This window comes from Gobio gobio (assembly GCF_949357685.1).
Source record: "Gobio gobio genome assembly, chromosome: 12".
Lineage (NCBI taxonomy): Eukaryota > Metazoa > Chordata > Actinopteri > Cypriniformes > Gobionidae > Gobio > Gobio gobio.
In genome coordinates this window covers 12596674-12616387 of record NC_137105.1, presented here as the reverse complement: position 1 = coordinate 12616387, position 19714 = coordinate 12596674, and the positions used below count along the sequence as shown (strand labels likewise).

Genomic DNA, 19714 nt, shown 5'->3' with positions numbered 1-19714 from the left:
GAACCTACTCTTAAACCTAACCCATGTAGTTACCTTATATTAACCAGTACTAGGCAAGTACACAAGCTGTAAAATAAAGTGCAACCGACATTTATGTTGAACATAAATTTTAAAGTATTTTGTTATGCATCTTGATTCCCATCAAGTAATGAGTCATGTGTGCTGATTTTATACACAAATACCAGTTCAAATAGACACTTTATTTCAAATGTCACCATAACAAATACAGTATCTAGAACATGTCTGAACGTCATTAGAGTACATAAGAACATATGTAACGTGACTAAATCCTCAACAGAAAAATATTTACAATGTGACAAAGAGACAGCTCACAAAGTAAAAATTACAGACAGAAAAGCAGACAGAAATCAGACCCAACCTGTAAACATACCAATATACTTTACATTGAAAGGAATGGAACGGCAAATTTAATCAATTACAATGACCTCACTGTTTTTGTCAGAAAGCTGGTTGTTGGATTCCAGCACCTGAACAATGTGAGCTGCAGAGGGTCTTTTATGAGGGTCTTCCTCTGTACAGAGACAGAAGAGCTCCACCATCCTCTGGTAAGACCCTTCCAGAGTGGCTTCATCCAAAGCCGGTCGAGTTCCCAGCCTCTCATAATATGCATCTTCATCAAAACCGAAGGAGTCATCTAAGAAAAAGACAAAAGGCACTTTGAACCTGCGCAAATCTATTCACTATAGGATATTACAAATAGCACATGGATTTGATTTCAGTAACTTTACCATCATCCTCATCATCATCATCACCCTCAGTATCCAGCATCTCCAGGTGAGGAACAGAAAGTGTCATCATCTCCCACAGCGTGAGTCCATACGCAAAGATATCAGCTTTGTCTGTGATATCTCCTTCCTCCAAGGCTTCCTTAGGCTTCCATGGCTCCGTCCCAATGTAGTGGGCCTTTGGATTGCTCACTGAGGAAAGATAGGTTTGAAATAATACTTTAATAGAGGGGATCTAAAAATAAAAAAAAGGTACAAAAAAAACACGTCTTTAATGAACACATGAAGGAAAAATAATCATGTTGAAATGTTTTCATACCCTGCATGTTTTCATCCAGTGGCAGTGACACACCAACGTCACAGATTTTGATGCTTTCAAAGTCGCCCTTGATGACAACATTGCATGATTTCATGTCTCCATGCAAAAGCTTTTTCTCATTATGCAGGTACTAAAAAAACAACAATAAAACATAGTAGGAGCTTGAGATTACATAATTACATTTGAAAAAGCAGTAAAAGCCTGTTCACACTAAGGATGATAACTATCGTATAACAATGTAGTTACAGTTGTAATCAAAATGATTCAACCCCCATTGAAAATCGGGTTCATTGGCAAAATGTGCAGACTGTTTGCAATGAACAGCAACTGAAATTTTGAAATAGTAAAGTAATTGAAATAGCTCAACACAACAAATGTTTCAAGTGGTTTCCCCAAATTCAACTGAAAATGCAACTTTTAATGACTTCTGCAGTCAGTCTCAAAATCTATAGTACTTCGTAGAACACCCTTTTGCTGTTATGACCTGCTGCTAACAATATAACCAGACACAGCTTCTGGCAGCATTTGTGAGGAATCCTAGCTCATTCCTCATGAGCAATGGCCTCCAGTTCAGTAACATTGTTGGGTTTGCGTGCTGCAAACGCCTTCTTCAAATCCCACCAGAGATTTTCCATCAAGTTCAAGTCAAGTCACTGTGTGATGGCCATTGTAAAATCTTCCAGGACTTCTTGTGCACCCAAGCCTTGGTGGAATTCGAGGTATGCTTGGGATCACTGTCCTGTTGGAAGGTCCAATGACACCCAAGATTCAGCTTCTTCACTGAGCCACCACAATGATTAACCGTGGTAGACAGTGTTCTTTTCAGCGTGTGCTTCATTCTTCTTCCTCCAGACATGCCGCTGATTCATAGGGCCCAAAAGTTCCACAGAACAGAATCCCAAAACTCCTGTGGCTTATTATTTATGATTTTGAGCAAATTGGAGCCAACTTTTCTTGTGCTTTTGGGTCAGTAGTGGTGTACATCTTAGTTCTGGCATGCGTTTAGTACGCACCCTAGTGTGCATCTTGAAACCTCAGTGCTTGTTGCCACCAAGTCTTGCTGCAGGTCTTTTGCAGTCATTTGAGGGTTTTTCTGAACCGGTCTTCTCAGAAATATGGTTGCAGCCGTTGATAGCTTCCTTTTTCTGCCCTGTCCAGGTACTATAACCGCTGTTCCTTTAAAGGGTTAGTTCACCCAAAAATGAAAATTCTGTCATTAAATTACTCACCCTCATGTCATTCGACACCCGTAAGACCTTTGTTCATCTTCGGAATGAAAAAGGAAGATATTTGTCATGAAATCAGATGGCTCAGAAAGGCCTTCATTGGCAGCAAAGACATTTCCTCTCTCAAGACCCATACAAGGTACTAAAGAAGACGTCGTTAAAAAGTCCATTTCACTACAGTGGTTCTACAATAATTTTATGATGCAACGAGAATGTTCGGGCATCCAGGAAATGCACACTTTAGCACCATTTTGAGCACTACAACAAGACCTAAAGCTCAATCAATGTAGAATTCAACAGCTTAGATAAAGCGCATCTTCCTCTGCTTGTAAACAAAGCTCCTCGCTTCCGAGTCATGTGTCAGAACGCCGGCTCTACTCTCACGCATGCGTCGTGGTGCTTCGTGAGTTCTCGTCAGAGGCCCAGAATAAAGTTGAATAAAGTCGCCATTTCGATTTTATGTTTGCACACAAAAACTATTCTCGCCGCTTCATAAAATTATTGTAGAACCACTGTAGTGAGATGGACTTTTTAACGACGTCTTTAGTACCTTTTATGGGTCTTGAGAGAGGAAAAGTCATTGCTGCCAATGGAGGCCTTTCTGAGCCATCGGATTTCATCGAAAATATCTTAATTTGTCTTACGGGTGTTGAACGACATGAGGGTAAAGGCCACTAGATACTCCGCAAGAACAGAGAAAAAAGTTCTCGCTCCCAGGGCTGCGAGAACAAAATGACGTAATTTTGTTCTCGAAGTCCTGGTTTGGGAGTTCTCGCAGCTCGTTCTCAACACATCGTCTGAGAATAACTTTTTTCTTGTGGGTGTCCGAGAACTATTGTGTGATTGGTCAGAATTTTAAAGTGCGCGGGGTTAATGCAGAGAAACGGAGATGTTCGGCACCTGCTTTTCTCGTGGAGTATGGAATGTCCTGGCCAGAACAAACTTTTGTTCTTGTTCTTGCCACCTCGAGAAAACTAACAAATTTCTTTGTTCTTGCAGAGTATGTTCCAAGCTTAAATAATTAATGACAGAATTTTCATTTTTGGGTGAACGAACCCTTTAACTTTGAACTTGCGAACTGTGTCAGGGAACATTTAGAGCCTTCGCTATCTTTTTGTATCCTGTTCCTTGCTTGTGAAGGATGATGACATCTCAGCTTTTTAGGCCATTCTTTTGACTTAGCCAGATTTCTAACAAGTGCTTGAGACAGCACCTGTTTTGCAGATTTGTGCTGTTGTGAGGGATTCAATTCAGGGGTTTGAATAATTTTGAGACTGCAGAAGTCATTAAAAGTTGCATTTTCAGTTGAATTTGGGGAAACCACTTGAAATATTTGTTTTGTTTCAATTACTTTTGTTTGATTTTGTGAAACAGTGAAAAGTCTGTCAATTTTGCCAATAAACCTGATTCGCAATGGGGGTTGAATAATTTTGATAACAACTGTATAAATATCTTTCTAAAATGTAAAAAAACAGTAGAGCCTACACCACAACTACAACGATAATGGCAAACAGGAACATTGTTGTTGAAAACACTTCAACCCCCCCCCCCCCCCCCCCATGATGATGAACATTAAAGGGTTAGTTCACCCAAAAATTAAAATTCTGTCATTAATTACTCACCCTCATGTCGTTCGACACCCGTAAGACCTCCGCTCATCTTCGGAACACAAATGAAGATATTTTAGTTGAAAGCTGATGGCTGAGAAAGGCTTCAGATAGGCCTCCATTGGCATTCAGTACATTAATACTCCCAAGACCCATAAAAGGCACTTAAAACGTCGTTACAAAGTCCATCTCACCACAGTGACTCTACAATAATTTTACGATGCGACGACAATAGTTTTTGTGCGCAAAAAAAAAATCTAAATAACACCTTTATCCAGCTTGTTATTGTCTTCCATGTGTGCCTCCACGGCAAATGCGCGAGAATAAGACGCAGATCCAGCGTTTGGACACATGACCCAGAAGGGATTTGTTTACAAGCAGAGGAAGACGCGCGTATTTAAGCTGTTGAATTCTACATTGATCGTGCTTTAGGTCTCAGCGGTGTTCTCAAAATGGGTTTAAAGTGTGCATTTCATGGATTCCCGAACCCCGGCGCAACGTCATATTCTCGCGCATGCGTCGTGGAGGCACACACGGAAGACAAGAACAAGTTGGATAAAGGTGTTATTTTGATTTTTTTTTGCGCACAAAAACTATTGTCGTCGCATCGTAAAATTATTGTAGAGTCACTGTGGTGAGATGGACTTTGTAACGACGTTTTAAGTGCCTTTTATGGGTCTTGGGAGTGTAAATGTACTGAATGCCAATGGAGGCCTATCTGAAGCCTTTCTCAGCCATCAGCTTTCAACAAAAATATCTTCATTTGTGTTCCGAAGATGAACGGAGGTCTTACGGGTGTCGAACGACATGAGGGTGAGTAATTAATGACATAATTTTCATTTTTGGGTGAACTAACCCTTTAAGTACAGCTCACACCAAGAACGATAACAATAACAGCATCTACACGTACACACAATATCGCTGTGTATTATAAGTACGTGCTGCAGTTATATCATCTGCCGCTGTAATTGTGACGTTTACAACTCGTAATTCAGACTTTATTTCTCAGAATTGTGACTTGATAGCTTGCAATTTTTACTTTATTCTCAGAATGGAATTATGAGATATAAACTCACAATTGCAGGTTACAAAGTCCGAATTGCAAGTCACAATTCTGAGAAATAAAGTCAGAATTGCGAGATACAAAGTCCAACTTGCAAGATATAAAGTCCAAATTCTGAGAAATAAAATCAAAAATGCGAAATTTAAAGACAGAATTGCAAGATTTAAAGTCCAAATTCTAAATCAAGTCAAAATGGCGAGATATAAACTGACTCAATAATAAACTCAAAATTGCGTGAAAATATGGGACTATGTCTAGCAATTCTGACTCCCCCCCCATCAATTTTAACACTATATCTTATAGTTAAATAGTAATCGTCCTTGGTGTGAATGGGCCTTAACAGTAAATTTACAAATGACTGATTTCACAACCATACCTGTAAACCACGTGCGACGTGAAGAGCCACTTTTTCAATAGTGGCCACAGGAAATGCCTGTAGACCCTCATCTTTCCTTTTCTCAATGAGGTCATTCAGAGACTGCTCTCCACCGTACTCCATCGCTAAACACTTAGAGCCGTCCTTTGCTGTGGTAAAAGCTCTGAAGCCTTAAAAAAACACAGGGGAAAGAATTAAAAAAAAGATGTTTGGCCTATAATCTTCATATGTACCTTTACCTGTAACTTTTAAAGAAATACTTGCCAACAATATTGGGGTGGTGCAGGTCTTTTAAGATCTTTGCCTCCTCGGTCAGACGCTTCTGATAAACATTCATTTGACTTAATGCACACTTGCTGTTGATCTTCTTAATGGCCCATGGTGAATGAGTCTGCTTGCCCATCCTGGTGTAAATATTGCCATAGATTTAAATGTGTCCATTACACTAACATGGAGTTGGTAGCACACAGATGCATCAAATATTATGTTTGTAAGATTGTACCTGTTCATGAGATAGACATTAACTCCAGTCCCGCAGCCGAGCTTCTTCATGAAGGGAGAGGCAGGAATGGTGACTGGGGTTCCGCATGCACTGACTGATAAACAATACATTCAAGACATTATTAGCGACCTTAACCAACCACCACACATGGAGATGGGATGTAAAACCATCTTGATGATGAGAAAACCAATATAACGTGCAATTATTATAGTATCAGACGTATTAAAGATCACTCTACCTGGACTTTTCACTTTTGCAGGCTTGCAAGGCGTTTTAAAGGCACTAGGTAAGTCTTTGCTGGCCTCCATTTGTCTAAAATTAAACAATAAAAGATCATATTTGTGTTTACATTACACAATCCGTACGACAAAACGACGAACGGCACACACGTTTAACGACGCTATACACAACCAATTAAACAAAAGACATCAAACAAAAATTCGTAAGTTGTAATATGACACATATAGATAATGTACAAAAGTTTTAATTACATTAGATATGAACTTCAGAGATGCTGAAAACCGCGCCCGTATTTCAAATTGCACCGCTTAGGATGACGTCAAACTACAGTGTCCGTAGAGGGACAAAACTGATTACGTGCGTTTTCGTTTATTTCTTCAGTTCCTTTTCCTTATTATTCTCCAGTGTGTTACTCAACATTTGTTAATCACGTTGGATTGTTATAACATTATTTATTACTAAATAGATAAAGATATAATAACACATTGCATGATAATGAATATTCGATGGATATAATTAGCATTATTTAGGGTTATATGTTAAAACTAAAACTATTAAAACATTTTTGTTAATACAAATAAAGTTGAAACAACATTCATTTTTGCGTGAACATCTTTTTTCTGTGGCTTTTGAATAGATTACTGAATACGTTTCGAAGCTGATAAAATATATGCCGTTGTAGCTATTTAGATTATGTTTTATATTTAATTACTTAAATATAACTTAATTTTTTATCTTGTTTGATCTTTAAAGTCCTTTGGATGCCTTTCTGATGTTTTTAAATGTTCTATAAAGGATGACTTGACTTGAACGAATATGAAAAAAAAACATTAAATCAAACCAATAAAAACGAATAAAAAAGACAAAATCACACAAAAATTAAACGGACCTTTTTAAATAGCTTTAATCTTTATTTTTTAATTTTAGTGTTGTTTAAATATTATTTCTAAAGCCTACTATTATTACTTTTCATAAATATTTTAAATGAGACGTCTTTTATTTCAGAAGATTTTTGTCATTTCTTTAGGTAAAAGTGAAAAAATTGCGCACATTAGGCTAATTGTAGACTAACTGAAATTAGAAACATAATATGTATTTTATACATATAATTGTAAAAGTACATACACTGGTGTATTGCGCATAATATAATGATTTAAAGTGCTACACAACAGCTTATTTATATCATAAAAATGCTAAAATGTTATGCGAACAAATGCAATAGACTCACCTTTGTCCACTAGGTGGCATCATGTATCCATGGGAATTGCCTTAAAGGGATAGTTCACCCAAAAATGACAATTCTGTCATCATCTACTCACCCTCAACTTGTTCCACACCTGTATGAATTTCTTTCTTCTGCTCAACACAAAAGAAGATATTTTGATGAATGCCTGTAACCAAACAGTTGATGAACCATTGACCCCCGTATATGGAAAAAATGACTATGGAAGTCAATGGTTTGGTGGTTACAGACATTCTTCAAAATATCTTCTTTTGGTTTCTGCTATGCCAAGGCATAACTAAGTGGCCCATTGGACAAACATGCTTTCATTTTCTTTTTGTGTTTCACTGCAGATTTCCATTTTTCAAGCTTTTGTATTCAAGAAGTGAGAGAATAAAACACACTCGAAGGCAAAGAAATGAACTCCAGCCTGATTAGGTAGAGATATGCAAATCACTTACATCCATGATATGAATGTGCTGATTAAAGAAAAAAAGATCAGAGGAGAAGCATGCTCCATAAAACAGCAATGACCCAAATTCCTGTTCAAAACGAAATATATAGCCTACCTGAATGAAAAATACAGATGTCCTGCACTTCATATTGCTGTGATGGGGAGGAAATCAGCTGTTGCCATTCATAAAGAACAATCTGTCCTGGACATATCTGACCATTGAATTTTAAATTAAATTTTCACAGACCATAAATCATTTTAAAAATGGGAACATAAAACCAAACAAATGTGTCATGAAAAGTATGAAACACGATCAGTACAAGATCACAAAGCACATCTTTTCCACACATGGCTTCAAGCATGACATTAACTTTTTATATTGGCTTTGAGGGCTTGTGCTATTGTCTGGCAAATTGTCTTTTGTACTGTGCCTCGAGCAAAATGAAGATAATACTCCATGCTGTGCTATCTATTATAACTGAAAAATTATAACAAAAGCACCTGGTACTCATGAGAAGTTTATTTGTTTTTACTTGTTCATTGTCAGGCAAAGATGATTTTAAATGGAAGGAAAGCCATGGAGAGTTTAACATGAATGTTCTCCAGTACACTCTTATGTTGCTCTGTGGTTTAACATATAATACTGTTCTGAAATTTAGTTAAGTCAAACAGCCAGTTTTTAAATGTAAAAAAATGTATTGGTTATGTGAACGTTAAGGGAACATTCAAAAATAACGTTTGCAAAATTATAAAATGGAATGTTCCCTGACCAAGTGACGTTTAAAAAACGTTAGGTGAACGTCCAACTAATGTTTCAGGGGAAAAAAAACGTTCCATTGACGATTTGAGAACATTATTAAAGACCAGATAGCTTTGAATGCACATTGTATTAACGTTACTGGACAAACGTTTGTTCATAACTTCAAGAGAACCTTGCCAGAACGTTCTGAGAATGTCCCTGTGAGCTGGGAAGGAGATGCTTTTCAGACTGAAAATAAATGCTAACAAACCAAAAAAAAATATGTATTGAAACGCACCTTTTGATGTATTATCCCACCGTAAAGTGCTGACTGTGAAAGCAACCGATGTACTCTTGTTTTAGCAAGTACACTAAAGAGGCATGTTAACTGTGTTACATAAAGAAATGCTTATATTTGTTTCGCATTTTCAGTAGCAATCCCTAAAGAACCGGTGCTGATGGTGGTCTGCTTTTGCTGATAGGAACCCACTCAAATGAACAGAGCATTACATTTGGTGAAGTCAGCTAACACAAGCTCGATAGATATTGACTTCAATATTACTGGTTCTCAGCTGTGTCAGTACTCAGATTTTAAATTCAACAAAAAGTGGCAACCCAACACAGTACCGACCCCCCCCCCCCCCCCCCAAAGAAAACATAAAAAGTTGCATTTGTTGCAAGTTGATGATTTGTTCTGATGTGATCAGATCCCCAAAAGGCTTTGTTTTTTCTTGTCTCTTGATTTCCTATTCTCGCCATGACAATAATCCACAGCACATGATGGACAGCTCAAAACACATTTATCCTTGCTGCAAGAGAATCAATATTTAGTCACTTGTCATATTTTTTTCCCCTTGTATAATTGTATTGAGATTGAAGGCACGTCACACAACCTGTCAATGTTTTCTTCTGCTTAATTTGGCAAAATAAATCAAAAATGAGTAGCATTGGCTGTCTTAAAGGAGTAGTAGAAATGAAATTACCCCATGATTTGCTCCTCAAGCCATCGGCGTATATGACTTTCTTCTTTCTGATGAACACAATCCGAGTTATGTTCATAAATATCCTGACACTTCCAAGCTTTATAATGGCAGAGATGGGGTTCATTGAGTTTGAAGCACAAAAAAGTGCATCCACCCATAATAAACGTACTCCACACGACTCCGGGGGGTTAATAAAGGCCTTCCGAGGTAAATCGATGGGGCAAGTCCAGACCACCGTATTCAATGTACGCAGAAAGTGTATCGCCTCTCGCAGTTCAAACCTCTCAATACGTCCTAGTGATAAGTCGCGCCAGTTACGCTTGTTTCATAAGTTGAATACGGAAGGCGGTCTGGTGGAAGCTAGATATTTTACTTTATAAAGTTTTAAATATGGATATTTTTCTTACAAAACCCTGTCGATTCACTTCAGAAGGCCTTTATTAACCCCCCGGATGGATGGATGCACTTTTTTGAGCTTCAAACTCAATGAACCCCATCTCTGCCATTATAAAGCTTGGAAGCGTCAGGATATTTATTAACATAACTCCGATTGTGTTCTTAAGAAAGAATAGTCATATAATCCTAGCATGACTTGAGGGTGAGTAAATCATGGGCTAATTTTCATTTTAAAGTGAACTACTCCTTTAACTGTGCAATTGTATAAGTTTAGCTGAATGTTATTATTGGATCAAATATTTTTTGTCCCAGTTGACAGAATCAACTTCTAGATTGTGACCCACCAATTGTGAACCACTGATATACGATATATGATGAAATATCTCCATCTCTATATTGGCTGTATCCCAGATGTTAAAGAGGAATTTAAATGATTGCACAGTTTTATCTCATACTTGTTTTTAAAGATGAAACACAAAGATCATAATTTCGATGTAAAATCTGTTTAAATTAATTCCGCATACTACATGCAAATGGGAAAATCCAATGCCTCCTATTCAAGAATTGCATTCGTAGACAAAACACAGTATACAGGCACAGACATTGCGTGCATAGAAACATAAATAATCATTCAAAAAAAAAAAAAAAAAAAAAACAGTCCAATTTAATTAAAGGAATGGATACTCCACCCCCCAAAAAATGACAATTCTGTATTTAAAGGGATAATTCACCCAAAATGAAAAATTATCCCATAATTTACTCACCCTCTCAACCCATCCTATGTGTATATGACATTCTTCTTTCAGACGAATACAATCAGAGTTAAAAAATGTCCTGGCAAATCCAAGCATTATTATGGCAGCCCAAAATTTGAAGCCCCAAAAAAGTGCATCCATGTATTATAAAATTAATCCACACGGCTCCGGGGGGTTAATAAAGGCCTTCTGAAGTGAATCGATGGGTTTGTGTAAGAAAAATATCCATATTTACCATGTTATAAAGTAAAATAGCTAGCTTCCGGCAGACCACCTTCCGTATTCAACTTATGAAGAAAGCTTAACTGGCACGCCGATGACGTCGGACGTAGTGTAAGCATTTTGAACTGCGAGAGGTGTAACACTTTCTTCGCAAGGTGAATACGGAAGGCGGTCTGGCGGAAGCTAGCTATTTTACTTTATAAAGTTTTAAATATGGATATTTTTCTTACACAAACTCATCGATTCACTTCAGAAGGCCTTTATTAACCCCCCGGAGCCGTGTGGATTACTTTTATAATGGATGGATGCACTTTTTTGGGCTGCCATTCACTACCATTATAAAGCTTGGATTTGCCAGGACATTTTTTAATATAACTCTGATTTCGTCTGAAAGAAGAATGTTATATACACCTAGGATGGCTTGAGGGTGAGTAAATCATGGGGTCATTTTCATTTTTGGGTGAACTATCCCTTTAATTTACCCTCATGTCATTTCAAACCTGTAAGCATTTATTTATTCTGTGGAAGACAATAGAAGATATTTTGAAGAATGTTGTTAACCAAACAGTTTTGGTTCCCATTATATATTTTTCTTTGTCCATATGGAAGTCAATGGGAACAGAAATTGGTTGGTTATTTATGCTCCACAGAACACAGGAAGTCACACAGGTTTAGAACTATATTAGGGTGAGTAAATAATGACAGAACTTTCATTTTTGGGTGGACTATCCCTATTAAGATATTAGATTTTTTTGTCCCCCCCAATAGTCATTTCAAATTGATCCTAAAATAAAAGGATCTTTTATTTTAAGTCAATAAATTGGCACATCTGTTATAGGGGATTCCTCAATGTCGTGTGATTATACTCCCTCTAATGTACAAACAGACTATACCTTTTTATAAAAAATAAATGTTTTTCATAAAATCATGTTCGGGAGAGAAAAAGGCAAACATTGTTCACACCATCAGTTTTCAACAATACTTTCACAATTAACATGCACTTCGGGAAACCAACCATCAAGGACTTTGGACCTCCATATTATCAAGTAAAGTGTCTTTCTTAAAGAACTTTAAGGTGCGAACGGATCTCCAGACCCCTACGTAACTGTCGCTCAGAGATTGTCTCGTAAGATCCTCTGATGAGACCCCCGGTCTTTCTAATTCTATGGACTCTGCTACTTTATTCTCACGAACGGGACCCTGATCATTGCCGTCAGCTGATGCCATCAGGCTACCATTGGGGACGTTCTCCAGATCATTTGGAACAGTTTCCATATCTCCATCAGGTTTGGCTGGTTCCACATAAGGTTCTCCTGGAAGTTCTTCATTTTTAGCGGACTCCATATCCTGGTAGGCCAGCTTCTTTTTGGTTTCGTGATACTTCACCACACAGTAGGTGATGGAGCCGATGGTGTTGACAACCACGCCTGCCACAAACAGTCTGGTTGGCATCACGTCACTGAAGGCCAGCATGCCCACAGTGATAGTAGCTATACTCTTGACCACCCCCACAAAACTGGTGGTGACGGCCGAGTTGATATAGGTACAGTGCAGTGTGGTAAAGTTCATCGCACAGCCAATGAGAATGCAGATAAAGAAGATTACTGTGATGTACGGGTTCTTCCAACCTTCATATGTCCACATATCAATGGCATCCATGCTTACAATGGAGCAGATGAAGAGAACAGGAGAAGCCACCACTGCAATGGTGTACTGAGCCGTGAGTGGCCCGTAATCACTGTCTGCACTCACTTTTTGGATGAGTACCAAATAGGAGGCGTGGACAATCACAGCTAAAACGCCAGTCACGTAGCCAAAAGGGTCACCTGTTAGATCTCCAGCACCTGCACAAGAACAGAACGAAGCGGTGCAAAGTTACTGCGCCATACATGATTTATGGTCATTAAAATGAAACTCTGTATGAGACATATTTCATGCCGACATCACATGCATAGCCCAGAATCAATTAGGCAAGATTAGCATAGTTATTTGTAATTCTAATTCTATACTGGATACTATATTTTGACTTTATGGAGGGCTAGTTATCAAACCGGGGCAAATTGTCACACTGGCTGTATAGGTTTTGATTCAAAGAACCAATTACACAAATGTATGTAAATCTAGATCAAATTATAATAAATTAAACAAGAACAAATTAAACTAGAGTAGTCTTTATAATCTTTATCCTCAAACCTAAAATCATATAGCTGTTGGTTAATAAAAGTAAAAACTAGTGTAGTTTTAACTGCACAGGACTAGGGATTTTGTGCATAAATGTGTTTTACATGCTGCAAACATATACATTAATTACAATATTTATTTTCAACATTTTTGCTGTTTCATGAATTATGTTTAAATTAGCTGAAAACCTAATAAGCTGTTTAATGATAGGTTATTGGTGAAAATTTACCTCAGCATAGTGTGACAACATGACCCTATAGTGGTAAACTATCACTTCCCTGGCAATAGCGGTGATGTTCAAATTTTTTTTAAGGTATATGTGCAAATACTTATACATTATAAATATAACCTGGAATAAATGACAAGCTTCTAAATGAAAAACTAATATATTATCTATAAATGTCCAAAATATTCCTACCAGCCAGTGCTGCTCCTCCAGTGGTGACGAGAACTGCTGCTATCACCCCAGGTGATGGGAACCCATTCTTCAGCACACACACTCCAATCCCTAACGTTACCAAGGGCAAGCATCGCTTAAACACAACATACATGGGTAAACTCAGTCCCTTGAGAGACCAGAGGGTTAACGTGGACTGCAAAGTTGACAAAATACAGACACTCGCAAAAACTTTCACTAACTGGAGGCTGAAGGGTGGTATATCTATCTTGCCCAGTCTCCTCAGCACCTCTAATGTGAGAGCCGCAGTGCCGCTGGTCAGAGACTGGATTAAAGTCAGATACGTGAAGTTATACGTCGTAATGAGGACTTTTAACAAAATATTTAGCGATCCCGAAAAGAATCCATGAGCGACGGCCACCGAAATGCCCAGCAAACGTCCTTTGCAAACTTCCATGTCTTCCTTCGCAGACTGGGGGTTCCCGGCGTCTCCTTATTACGCACTGAGCTCTGAGTTCACTGCTGAATATTCACGTGCACTCTCCTCTCGCTCGCGCGTAATTCACACAACACACGCGCTGAGCGCTGCTGAATAAATGCGACACGCGCTGCAGCTCCGACTGCATCCTTCTCTGTACAATGATTGAATTGGAGTCAACTGCAGCCAATCCATTTACTTTGATGTACTTTACACTATTATTTCTCCTTCGATGTAGTGCAGTTGTAAACACAAAACAAGCTGTGCGCAATTTAGATCTGTAAACCAATGCGCGAACTGCAATGTATTAAGATGTTAATGCCCAAGGCATATTTCCTAAGTGAAATAAAAAATTACAATGGTTGCTAAACATTTATGATTCTAAATGATGTATCTGTAACACAGACCCTGCTGGAGCCTTCAACATTTTGGATGTTTCTCTTATTAAACCCAGCTTAATAAAATGGGTTAAATCATTGTTTTTATTGTTTTTTCTAAGGTTGGCTGTACAAGAACAGATCGCGCATCTAAAATGATCTGTATAGTCAAACTCCCTGAACATGGAAGCAATATCTAAAGTCACAGTTTGAGCTTCAAAACTTTTTGTTTACAATTTCAAAGGCTTCATATCAGTTCTGGAGATTCAAGGTCATTTGGATAACAAGCCTTTGGAAAATCGATAGCCTCTATACCAGGGGTTTTCAAACTGCTTCAGAAGGTTCTAAGGGGTCCCCAGAAAATTTCAGAAAAGAAAAAGAAAAAGCAAAAATGGATAAAGTCTACCGAATATTCAAACGGTTTCATTTTTAAATGTTTCTCCCCTTTCTTGCCATATACATTTCAGAATTGTATATGTTTGCTTTGTATCTTTCTAGTGAGTTTTTCTCACTATAGTCCCCTTTATCTCGCTCACTGGGGTTGTAAGGCAGTTTTCTTAACACAGTATGTACTACACTGCTTGCATACATTTATTGTGAAAGTTGCTTATACAAATCATTTTTAATTAAAAACATTCTTTTTCGGGTTTATACATCCAACATTAATAGCCAATTTAAGTTGGGAAACAATATGTTGTATTTATAATGTCACGCTTACTATTTATCTAACAGTTTAACTGTTTTTTTGTACATTAAAATAGATGGATTTTAGGAAGGGGGTCCCTCATAAAGGTTCATTATATTTGGGGGTCCTTGGCATCATAAAGTTTGAAAACCCCTGCTCTATACAACTTAGACTATATGAATGCATGGTGTACATGTATATATTACACGTTAGTATTTTCAACCAAAAAAAGGTTAAGCCAGTTATTATTTCTTTTACTTTTTTTATTCCTATATTTTGCCCCAAGTGAAATAAAACAAACAACAATCACTATGTGCTCAAACTTTGATTAAATACTCACCTATTTGTCTGCTATAATTTAAACTACACTGTACACAGTGTTGGAGGCAATGTTAAAAATGTTCATTTTTGTTGAATGTTCATCAATGTTCAGAATGTCAACCTTCTTAGTACTCCTCAAACAATTAATTGTAGACAATATAACAAGAAAAATGATAAAAGAATGCCTATTTTCCCATTCATTTGTTGTAAAAATTGTATAGGGTCGCTAACAACCCGAGGTGTGTAACAGTGCGAGTATATTATTTCTGCACAAAAATAATTGAATCTTTGACGACTGAATAAGTGCAATTCACATTTATTCCATAAGATGGCAGTGTCTGATACACAATGATGAAGTGACGCTCATAGTTACCGCAGGCAAATAACAAAAGAATAGGAAGCATAATCAGCAAAACTTGAAATGGCTCTGTGATTTACTGCAGAGAAAGTATTGAATGCAATCAAATATAAGTGTCCCTGTCACTTGATGGTGGGGCTGTCAGCGATCAAAATACTGATTAAGAAGATGTTGAAAATTATTTTTTTGAGAATATGTTTGAGATGGCAAATATGAGCCAGATGCTGAATGTACTGGGAAATGAGCTCTGACGAGGACAGTGATGATGGTATAAAACATCTGCTCAAACTGAACTCCTCCAAGCTCCAAAAGGTAACAAAATAAGCTTGATTTTATTCTTTTGTAATTGTTACTCTAAAATCAGGAGAGTTTTATATTATTGCGACCGTGTTAAATATAGATCCGGAATATGTAATAATGATTGACAAAACATTCATGCATTTAAGGGTTAACAAACTGGCAACAATACATACTACATTTACCAATGAGCTTTAGACAACAACAAGGCACTCACTGATTAAGGTAATCTCACTTAGTTTGATTTGACACTTAAAAAACACTATAACAACATCGCACTCTCAAAAGCGAGCAGTTTTTTCACTAAGTGACAGCATGAGATTCCCCATCCTCTGTACCGCGCTCCCGATGCAATGCTCCCGATGCGTCCCACGGGTTCTCCTTTAATAGCGTCATTAGGAAAACTGCAGTGAAATCTTGGCAAACTCTGCACCTGTGATTAAAACAGAGTCGTGACTCCCCCGTACCTTGCGGCCCCATCTTTCTATGGTGCATCAACTCCTATTGGGCGGCCAGGCATGAAGGGGTGAAGATTTTTACAATCTCATCCCAAGAGCAGTCTACAACCTGTAAAAAAAGAAAAAAAGGCCACAGTCACACAAATACAAAGGCATCCATGAAATGTAAAAATGTGATCATTAACTAAGGACATTAGAAGCTTTGCGTCAGGCAATCTATGGTATGATGCCATTTCATTATTTTGATTATTAGGTGTAATAGAATAGGTTAACATACTGAAATTATTTATTTTTCTACAAAGTCGTCGGTTTGACTGTATCATTTAGATCAGGGGTGTCCAATCCTGATCCTGGAGGGCCACTGTCCTGCAGAGTTTAGCTTCAACCCCAATTAAAAACACCTGTACTAGCTAATCAAGGTCTTATTAGACATACAAGAAACTCCCAGACAGCTGTGTTGAGGCAAGTTGGAGCTAAACTCTGCAGGACAGTGGCCCTCCAGGACCGACTTTGGACACCCCTGAGATCCTGAGTCGGATTCTGAAAATGCGAATATAATCAGAGTTCTATTTAAAAAGTCCAGGCTAGACTTCCGGTTATGGCGTCGAGCTGAACGGCAGCACTTCTCCCCGCTCCGTCGCTGAACTTCAGATTATCGCTGCAAAATCGCCCAACTTCTATTGTAAAACTACTTAAAGTCAACCACAATGTCATTGTAAGTTAAACATGCCCACAAGTATAAGAAATCGCTTAACTCTCTGGACTTTCAAGCTAGCGAGGAAAGTGTCTCAGAACCCGAAGACAGTGAAGGAGACGCCATGTCGGTGGACACGGACAGCGCGCAGGTGAACGATATAACCAGCGCTGATATTATGCAAGCCATCAAATTCCTCAAACATGACTTTCATACAAAAATTAGTGGTGTGTTAACGGCTATTAAGGATGTTCAGGCGAACATACACGAGTGCAACGGGCGCATCACACAGGCTGAAGAACGGGTATCCTCGGCGGAGGATTCAATTAGCGGCCTGCAGACAAAAGTCAGCGCGTTGGAAAGAAAGGTGAAGTTTTTGGAAACGAAGGAAGATGATCTGGAAAACAGAAGCCGTTGCAATAACATGAGAATCGTGGGCATACCAGAGAAGGAGGAGGGGACGGATTCTTGTGCTTTTATGGAAAAATGGTTAACCTAAAATCTAAGTGTGCAGCCGCCGGTGATATTGGAGAGAGCTCACCGCATTACCGGATTGAAGAGCGCCCCCACTGCCTCCCCGCGAACTTTCATTGAGAAGTTTCTAAACTACCGAGACAAGGAGCGCGTATGGAGAGCATCAAGAGCAAAAGGCCAGTTGATCTACAAGAATAACAGCATCAGGTTCCACCCGGATCTATCGGCTGAAGTATATAAACAACAGCGAGACTTCTATGAAGTGCGGCAGAAATTGAAGGAGAAGGAAATTGACAAAAACAGGATGCTTTTTCCAGCCAAGTTGCTTGTGACCCACGGAGGACGCACACACACTTTCAACACGCCTACTGCAGTCCATCAGTTCATTAATGGTCTGGGAGGGGACGCATGATGGAGCTATGGTGACAGACATCTCTTTCATGACGTGTTTCTGTTGCTTGCTTCCCTCCCTGCTCTCCCATAATAATTAACTTGTTGCGCGACTATATATATATATTTAGGGGTTCAAGCATGAAATGCTGAAACCCTATTGTAATTGTAAGGATTCGTAAAACGCATCGTGCAGGCCAAACCGTAAGGCCTAGAGACTTGAAACCTGGCCAGATGGTAGGCCTCAGTTTGGGGACAACCTATCAGAGTATGACCCCGAATGGCCCATAGGTGGCGCTACAGCAACCAAAAGTTCAAAATTGCTCATAACTCTTAGACCGTTTGTCCCAGGATCAAGTGTCTTATATCGTTGGAATCCTTGGCTTAAGGCAGACAAAATGGCTATCTCCGATTTTGATGTAGGCAGGGAAAGTTTTCTGCTATGTCGAATTTTGTCCAAAACCTACTTTTGCGAACTAGTCCCTGGTTTTTCGCCCGATCGGAACCGAACCAGTCTAGGACAATTCTCTGGACTCTCTAGATCAATAATTATCAAAAAAAAGTTGAACTTTGGCATTTGGGTGGCTGTAACAGGGTCATTTAAGAAAGGGGCGTGGCAAAATACACTAAAAAGCCTATTAATCCCAAATGAAAACTCAGAACTTCACCAAAATTGATGACCATATGTGTCAGAACATGGTGAGGAAGCATGCAGAGTTTCATGGAGATCGGACCATAGGTGGCGCTATAACTGGCAAAAAGCCTTCCTTCTTATTAGGGGTTCAAGCATGAAATGCTGAAACCCTATTGTAATTGTAAGGATTCGTAAAACGCATCGTGCAGGCCAAACCGTAAGGCCTAGAGACTTGAAACCTGGCCAGATGGTAGGCCTCAGTTTGGGGACAACCTATCAGAGTATGACCCCGAATGGCCCATAGGTGGCGCTACAGCAACCAAAAGTTCAAAATTGCTCATAACTCTTAGACTGTTTGTCTCAGGATCAAGTGTCTTATATCGTTGGAATCCTTGGCTCAAGGCAGACAAAATGGCTATCTCCGATTTTGATGTAGGCAGGGAAAGTTTTCTGCTATGTCGAATTTTGTCCAAAACCTACTTTTGCGAACTAGTCCCTGGTTTTTCGCCCGATCGGAACCGAACCAGTCTAGGACAATTCTCTGGACTCTCTAGATCAATAATTATCAAAAAAAAGTTGAACTTTGGCATTTGGGTGGCTGTAACAGGGTCATTTAAGAAAGGGGCGTGGCAAAATACACTAAAAAGCCTATTAATCCCAAATGAAAACTCAGAACTTCACCAAAATTGATGACCATATGTGTCAGAACATGGTGAGGAAGCATGCAGAGTTTCATGGAGATCGGACCATAGGTGGCGCTATAACTGGCAAAAAGCCTTCCTTCTTATTAGGGGTTCAAGCATGAAATGCTGAAACCCTATTGTAATTGTAAGGATTCGTAAAACGCATCGTGCAGGCCAAACCGTAAGGCCTAGAGACTTGAAACCTGGCCAGATGGTAGGCCTCAGTTTGGGGACAACCTATCAGAGTATGACCCCGAATGGCCCATAGGTGGCGCTACAGCAACCAAAAGTTCAAAATTGCTCATAACTCTTAGACTGTTTGTCTCAGGATCAAGTGTCTTATATCGTTGGAATCCTTGGCTCAAGGCAGACAAAATGGCTATCTCCGATTTTGATGTAGGCAGGGAAAGTTTTCTGCTATGTCGAATTTTGTCCAA

General features: G+C 38.8%; 3 protein-coding genes across 5 annotated transcripts in view; all 3 read right to left on the bottom strand.

The window, feature by feature from the left end:
• Positions 1-170: 170 nt before the first annotated feature.
• Positions 171-6410, bottom strand: pbk (PDZ binding kinase). 2 transcript variants are annotated; one of them, XM_079830869.1, is made up of 8 exons: positions 6331-6410; positions 6078-6151; positions 5840-5933; positions 5602-5741; positions 5338-5507; positions 1066-1195; positions 750-938; positions 171-655 (listed from the first exon to the last, which is right to left on the bottom strand). In XM_079830869.1, exons 2-8 carry the CDS (start codon positions 6145-6147, stop codon positions 429-431), a joined length of 1020 nt encoding a protein of 339 aa, XP_079686995.1. In that variant the 5' UTR covers positions 6148-6151; positions 6331-6410; the 3' UTR covers positions 171-428. The 2 variants fall into 2 exon arrangements, with proteins under 2 accessions (XP_079686995.1, XP_079686996.1); XM_079830870.1 differs by lacking the exon at positions 6331-6410 and having other exon boundaries at positions 182-655; positions 6078-6183.
• Positions 6411-11636: 5226 nt separating this feature from the next.
• Positions 11637-13895, bottom strand: slc35d3 (solute carrier family 35 member D3). The gene is made up of 2 exons (XM_079832149.1): positions 13450-13895; positions 11637-12694 (listed from the first exon to the last, which is right to left on the bottom strand). Exons 1-2 carry the CDS (start codon positions 13883-13885, stop codon positions 11868-11870), a joined length of 1263 nt encoding a protein of 420 aa, XP_079688275.1. The 5' UTR covers positions 13886-13895; the 3' UTR covers positions 11637-11867.
• Positions 13896-15589: 1694 nt separating this feature from the next.
• Positions 15590-19714, bottom strand: part of pex7 (peroxisomal biogenesis factor 7) — a 54474-nt gene continuing 50349 nt past the window's right edge. For both annotated transcript variants that reach the window (XR_013817624.1, XM_079831130.1), the window contains exon 10: positions 15590-16511. Coding sequence is in view for 1 of the 2 variants with exons in the window: in XM_079831130.1 (XP_079687256.1) it covers positions 16446-16511 (66 nt within the window). In the remaining variant the exon portion in view is untranslated. The remainder of the gene's footprint in view (positions 16512-19714) is intronic.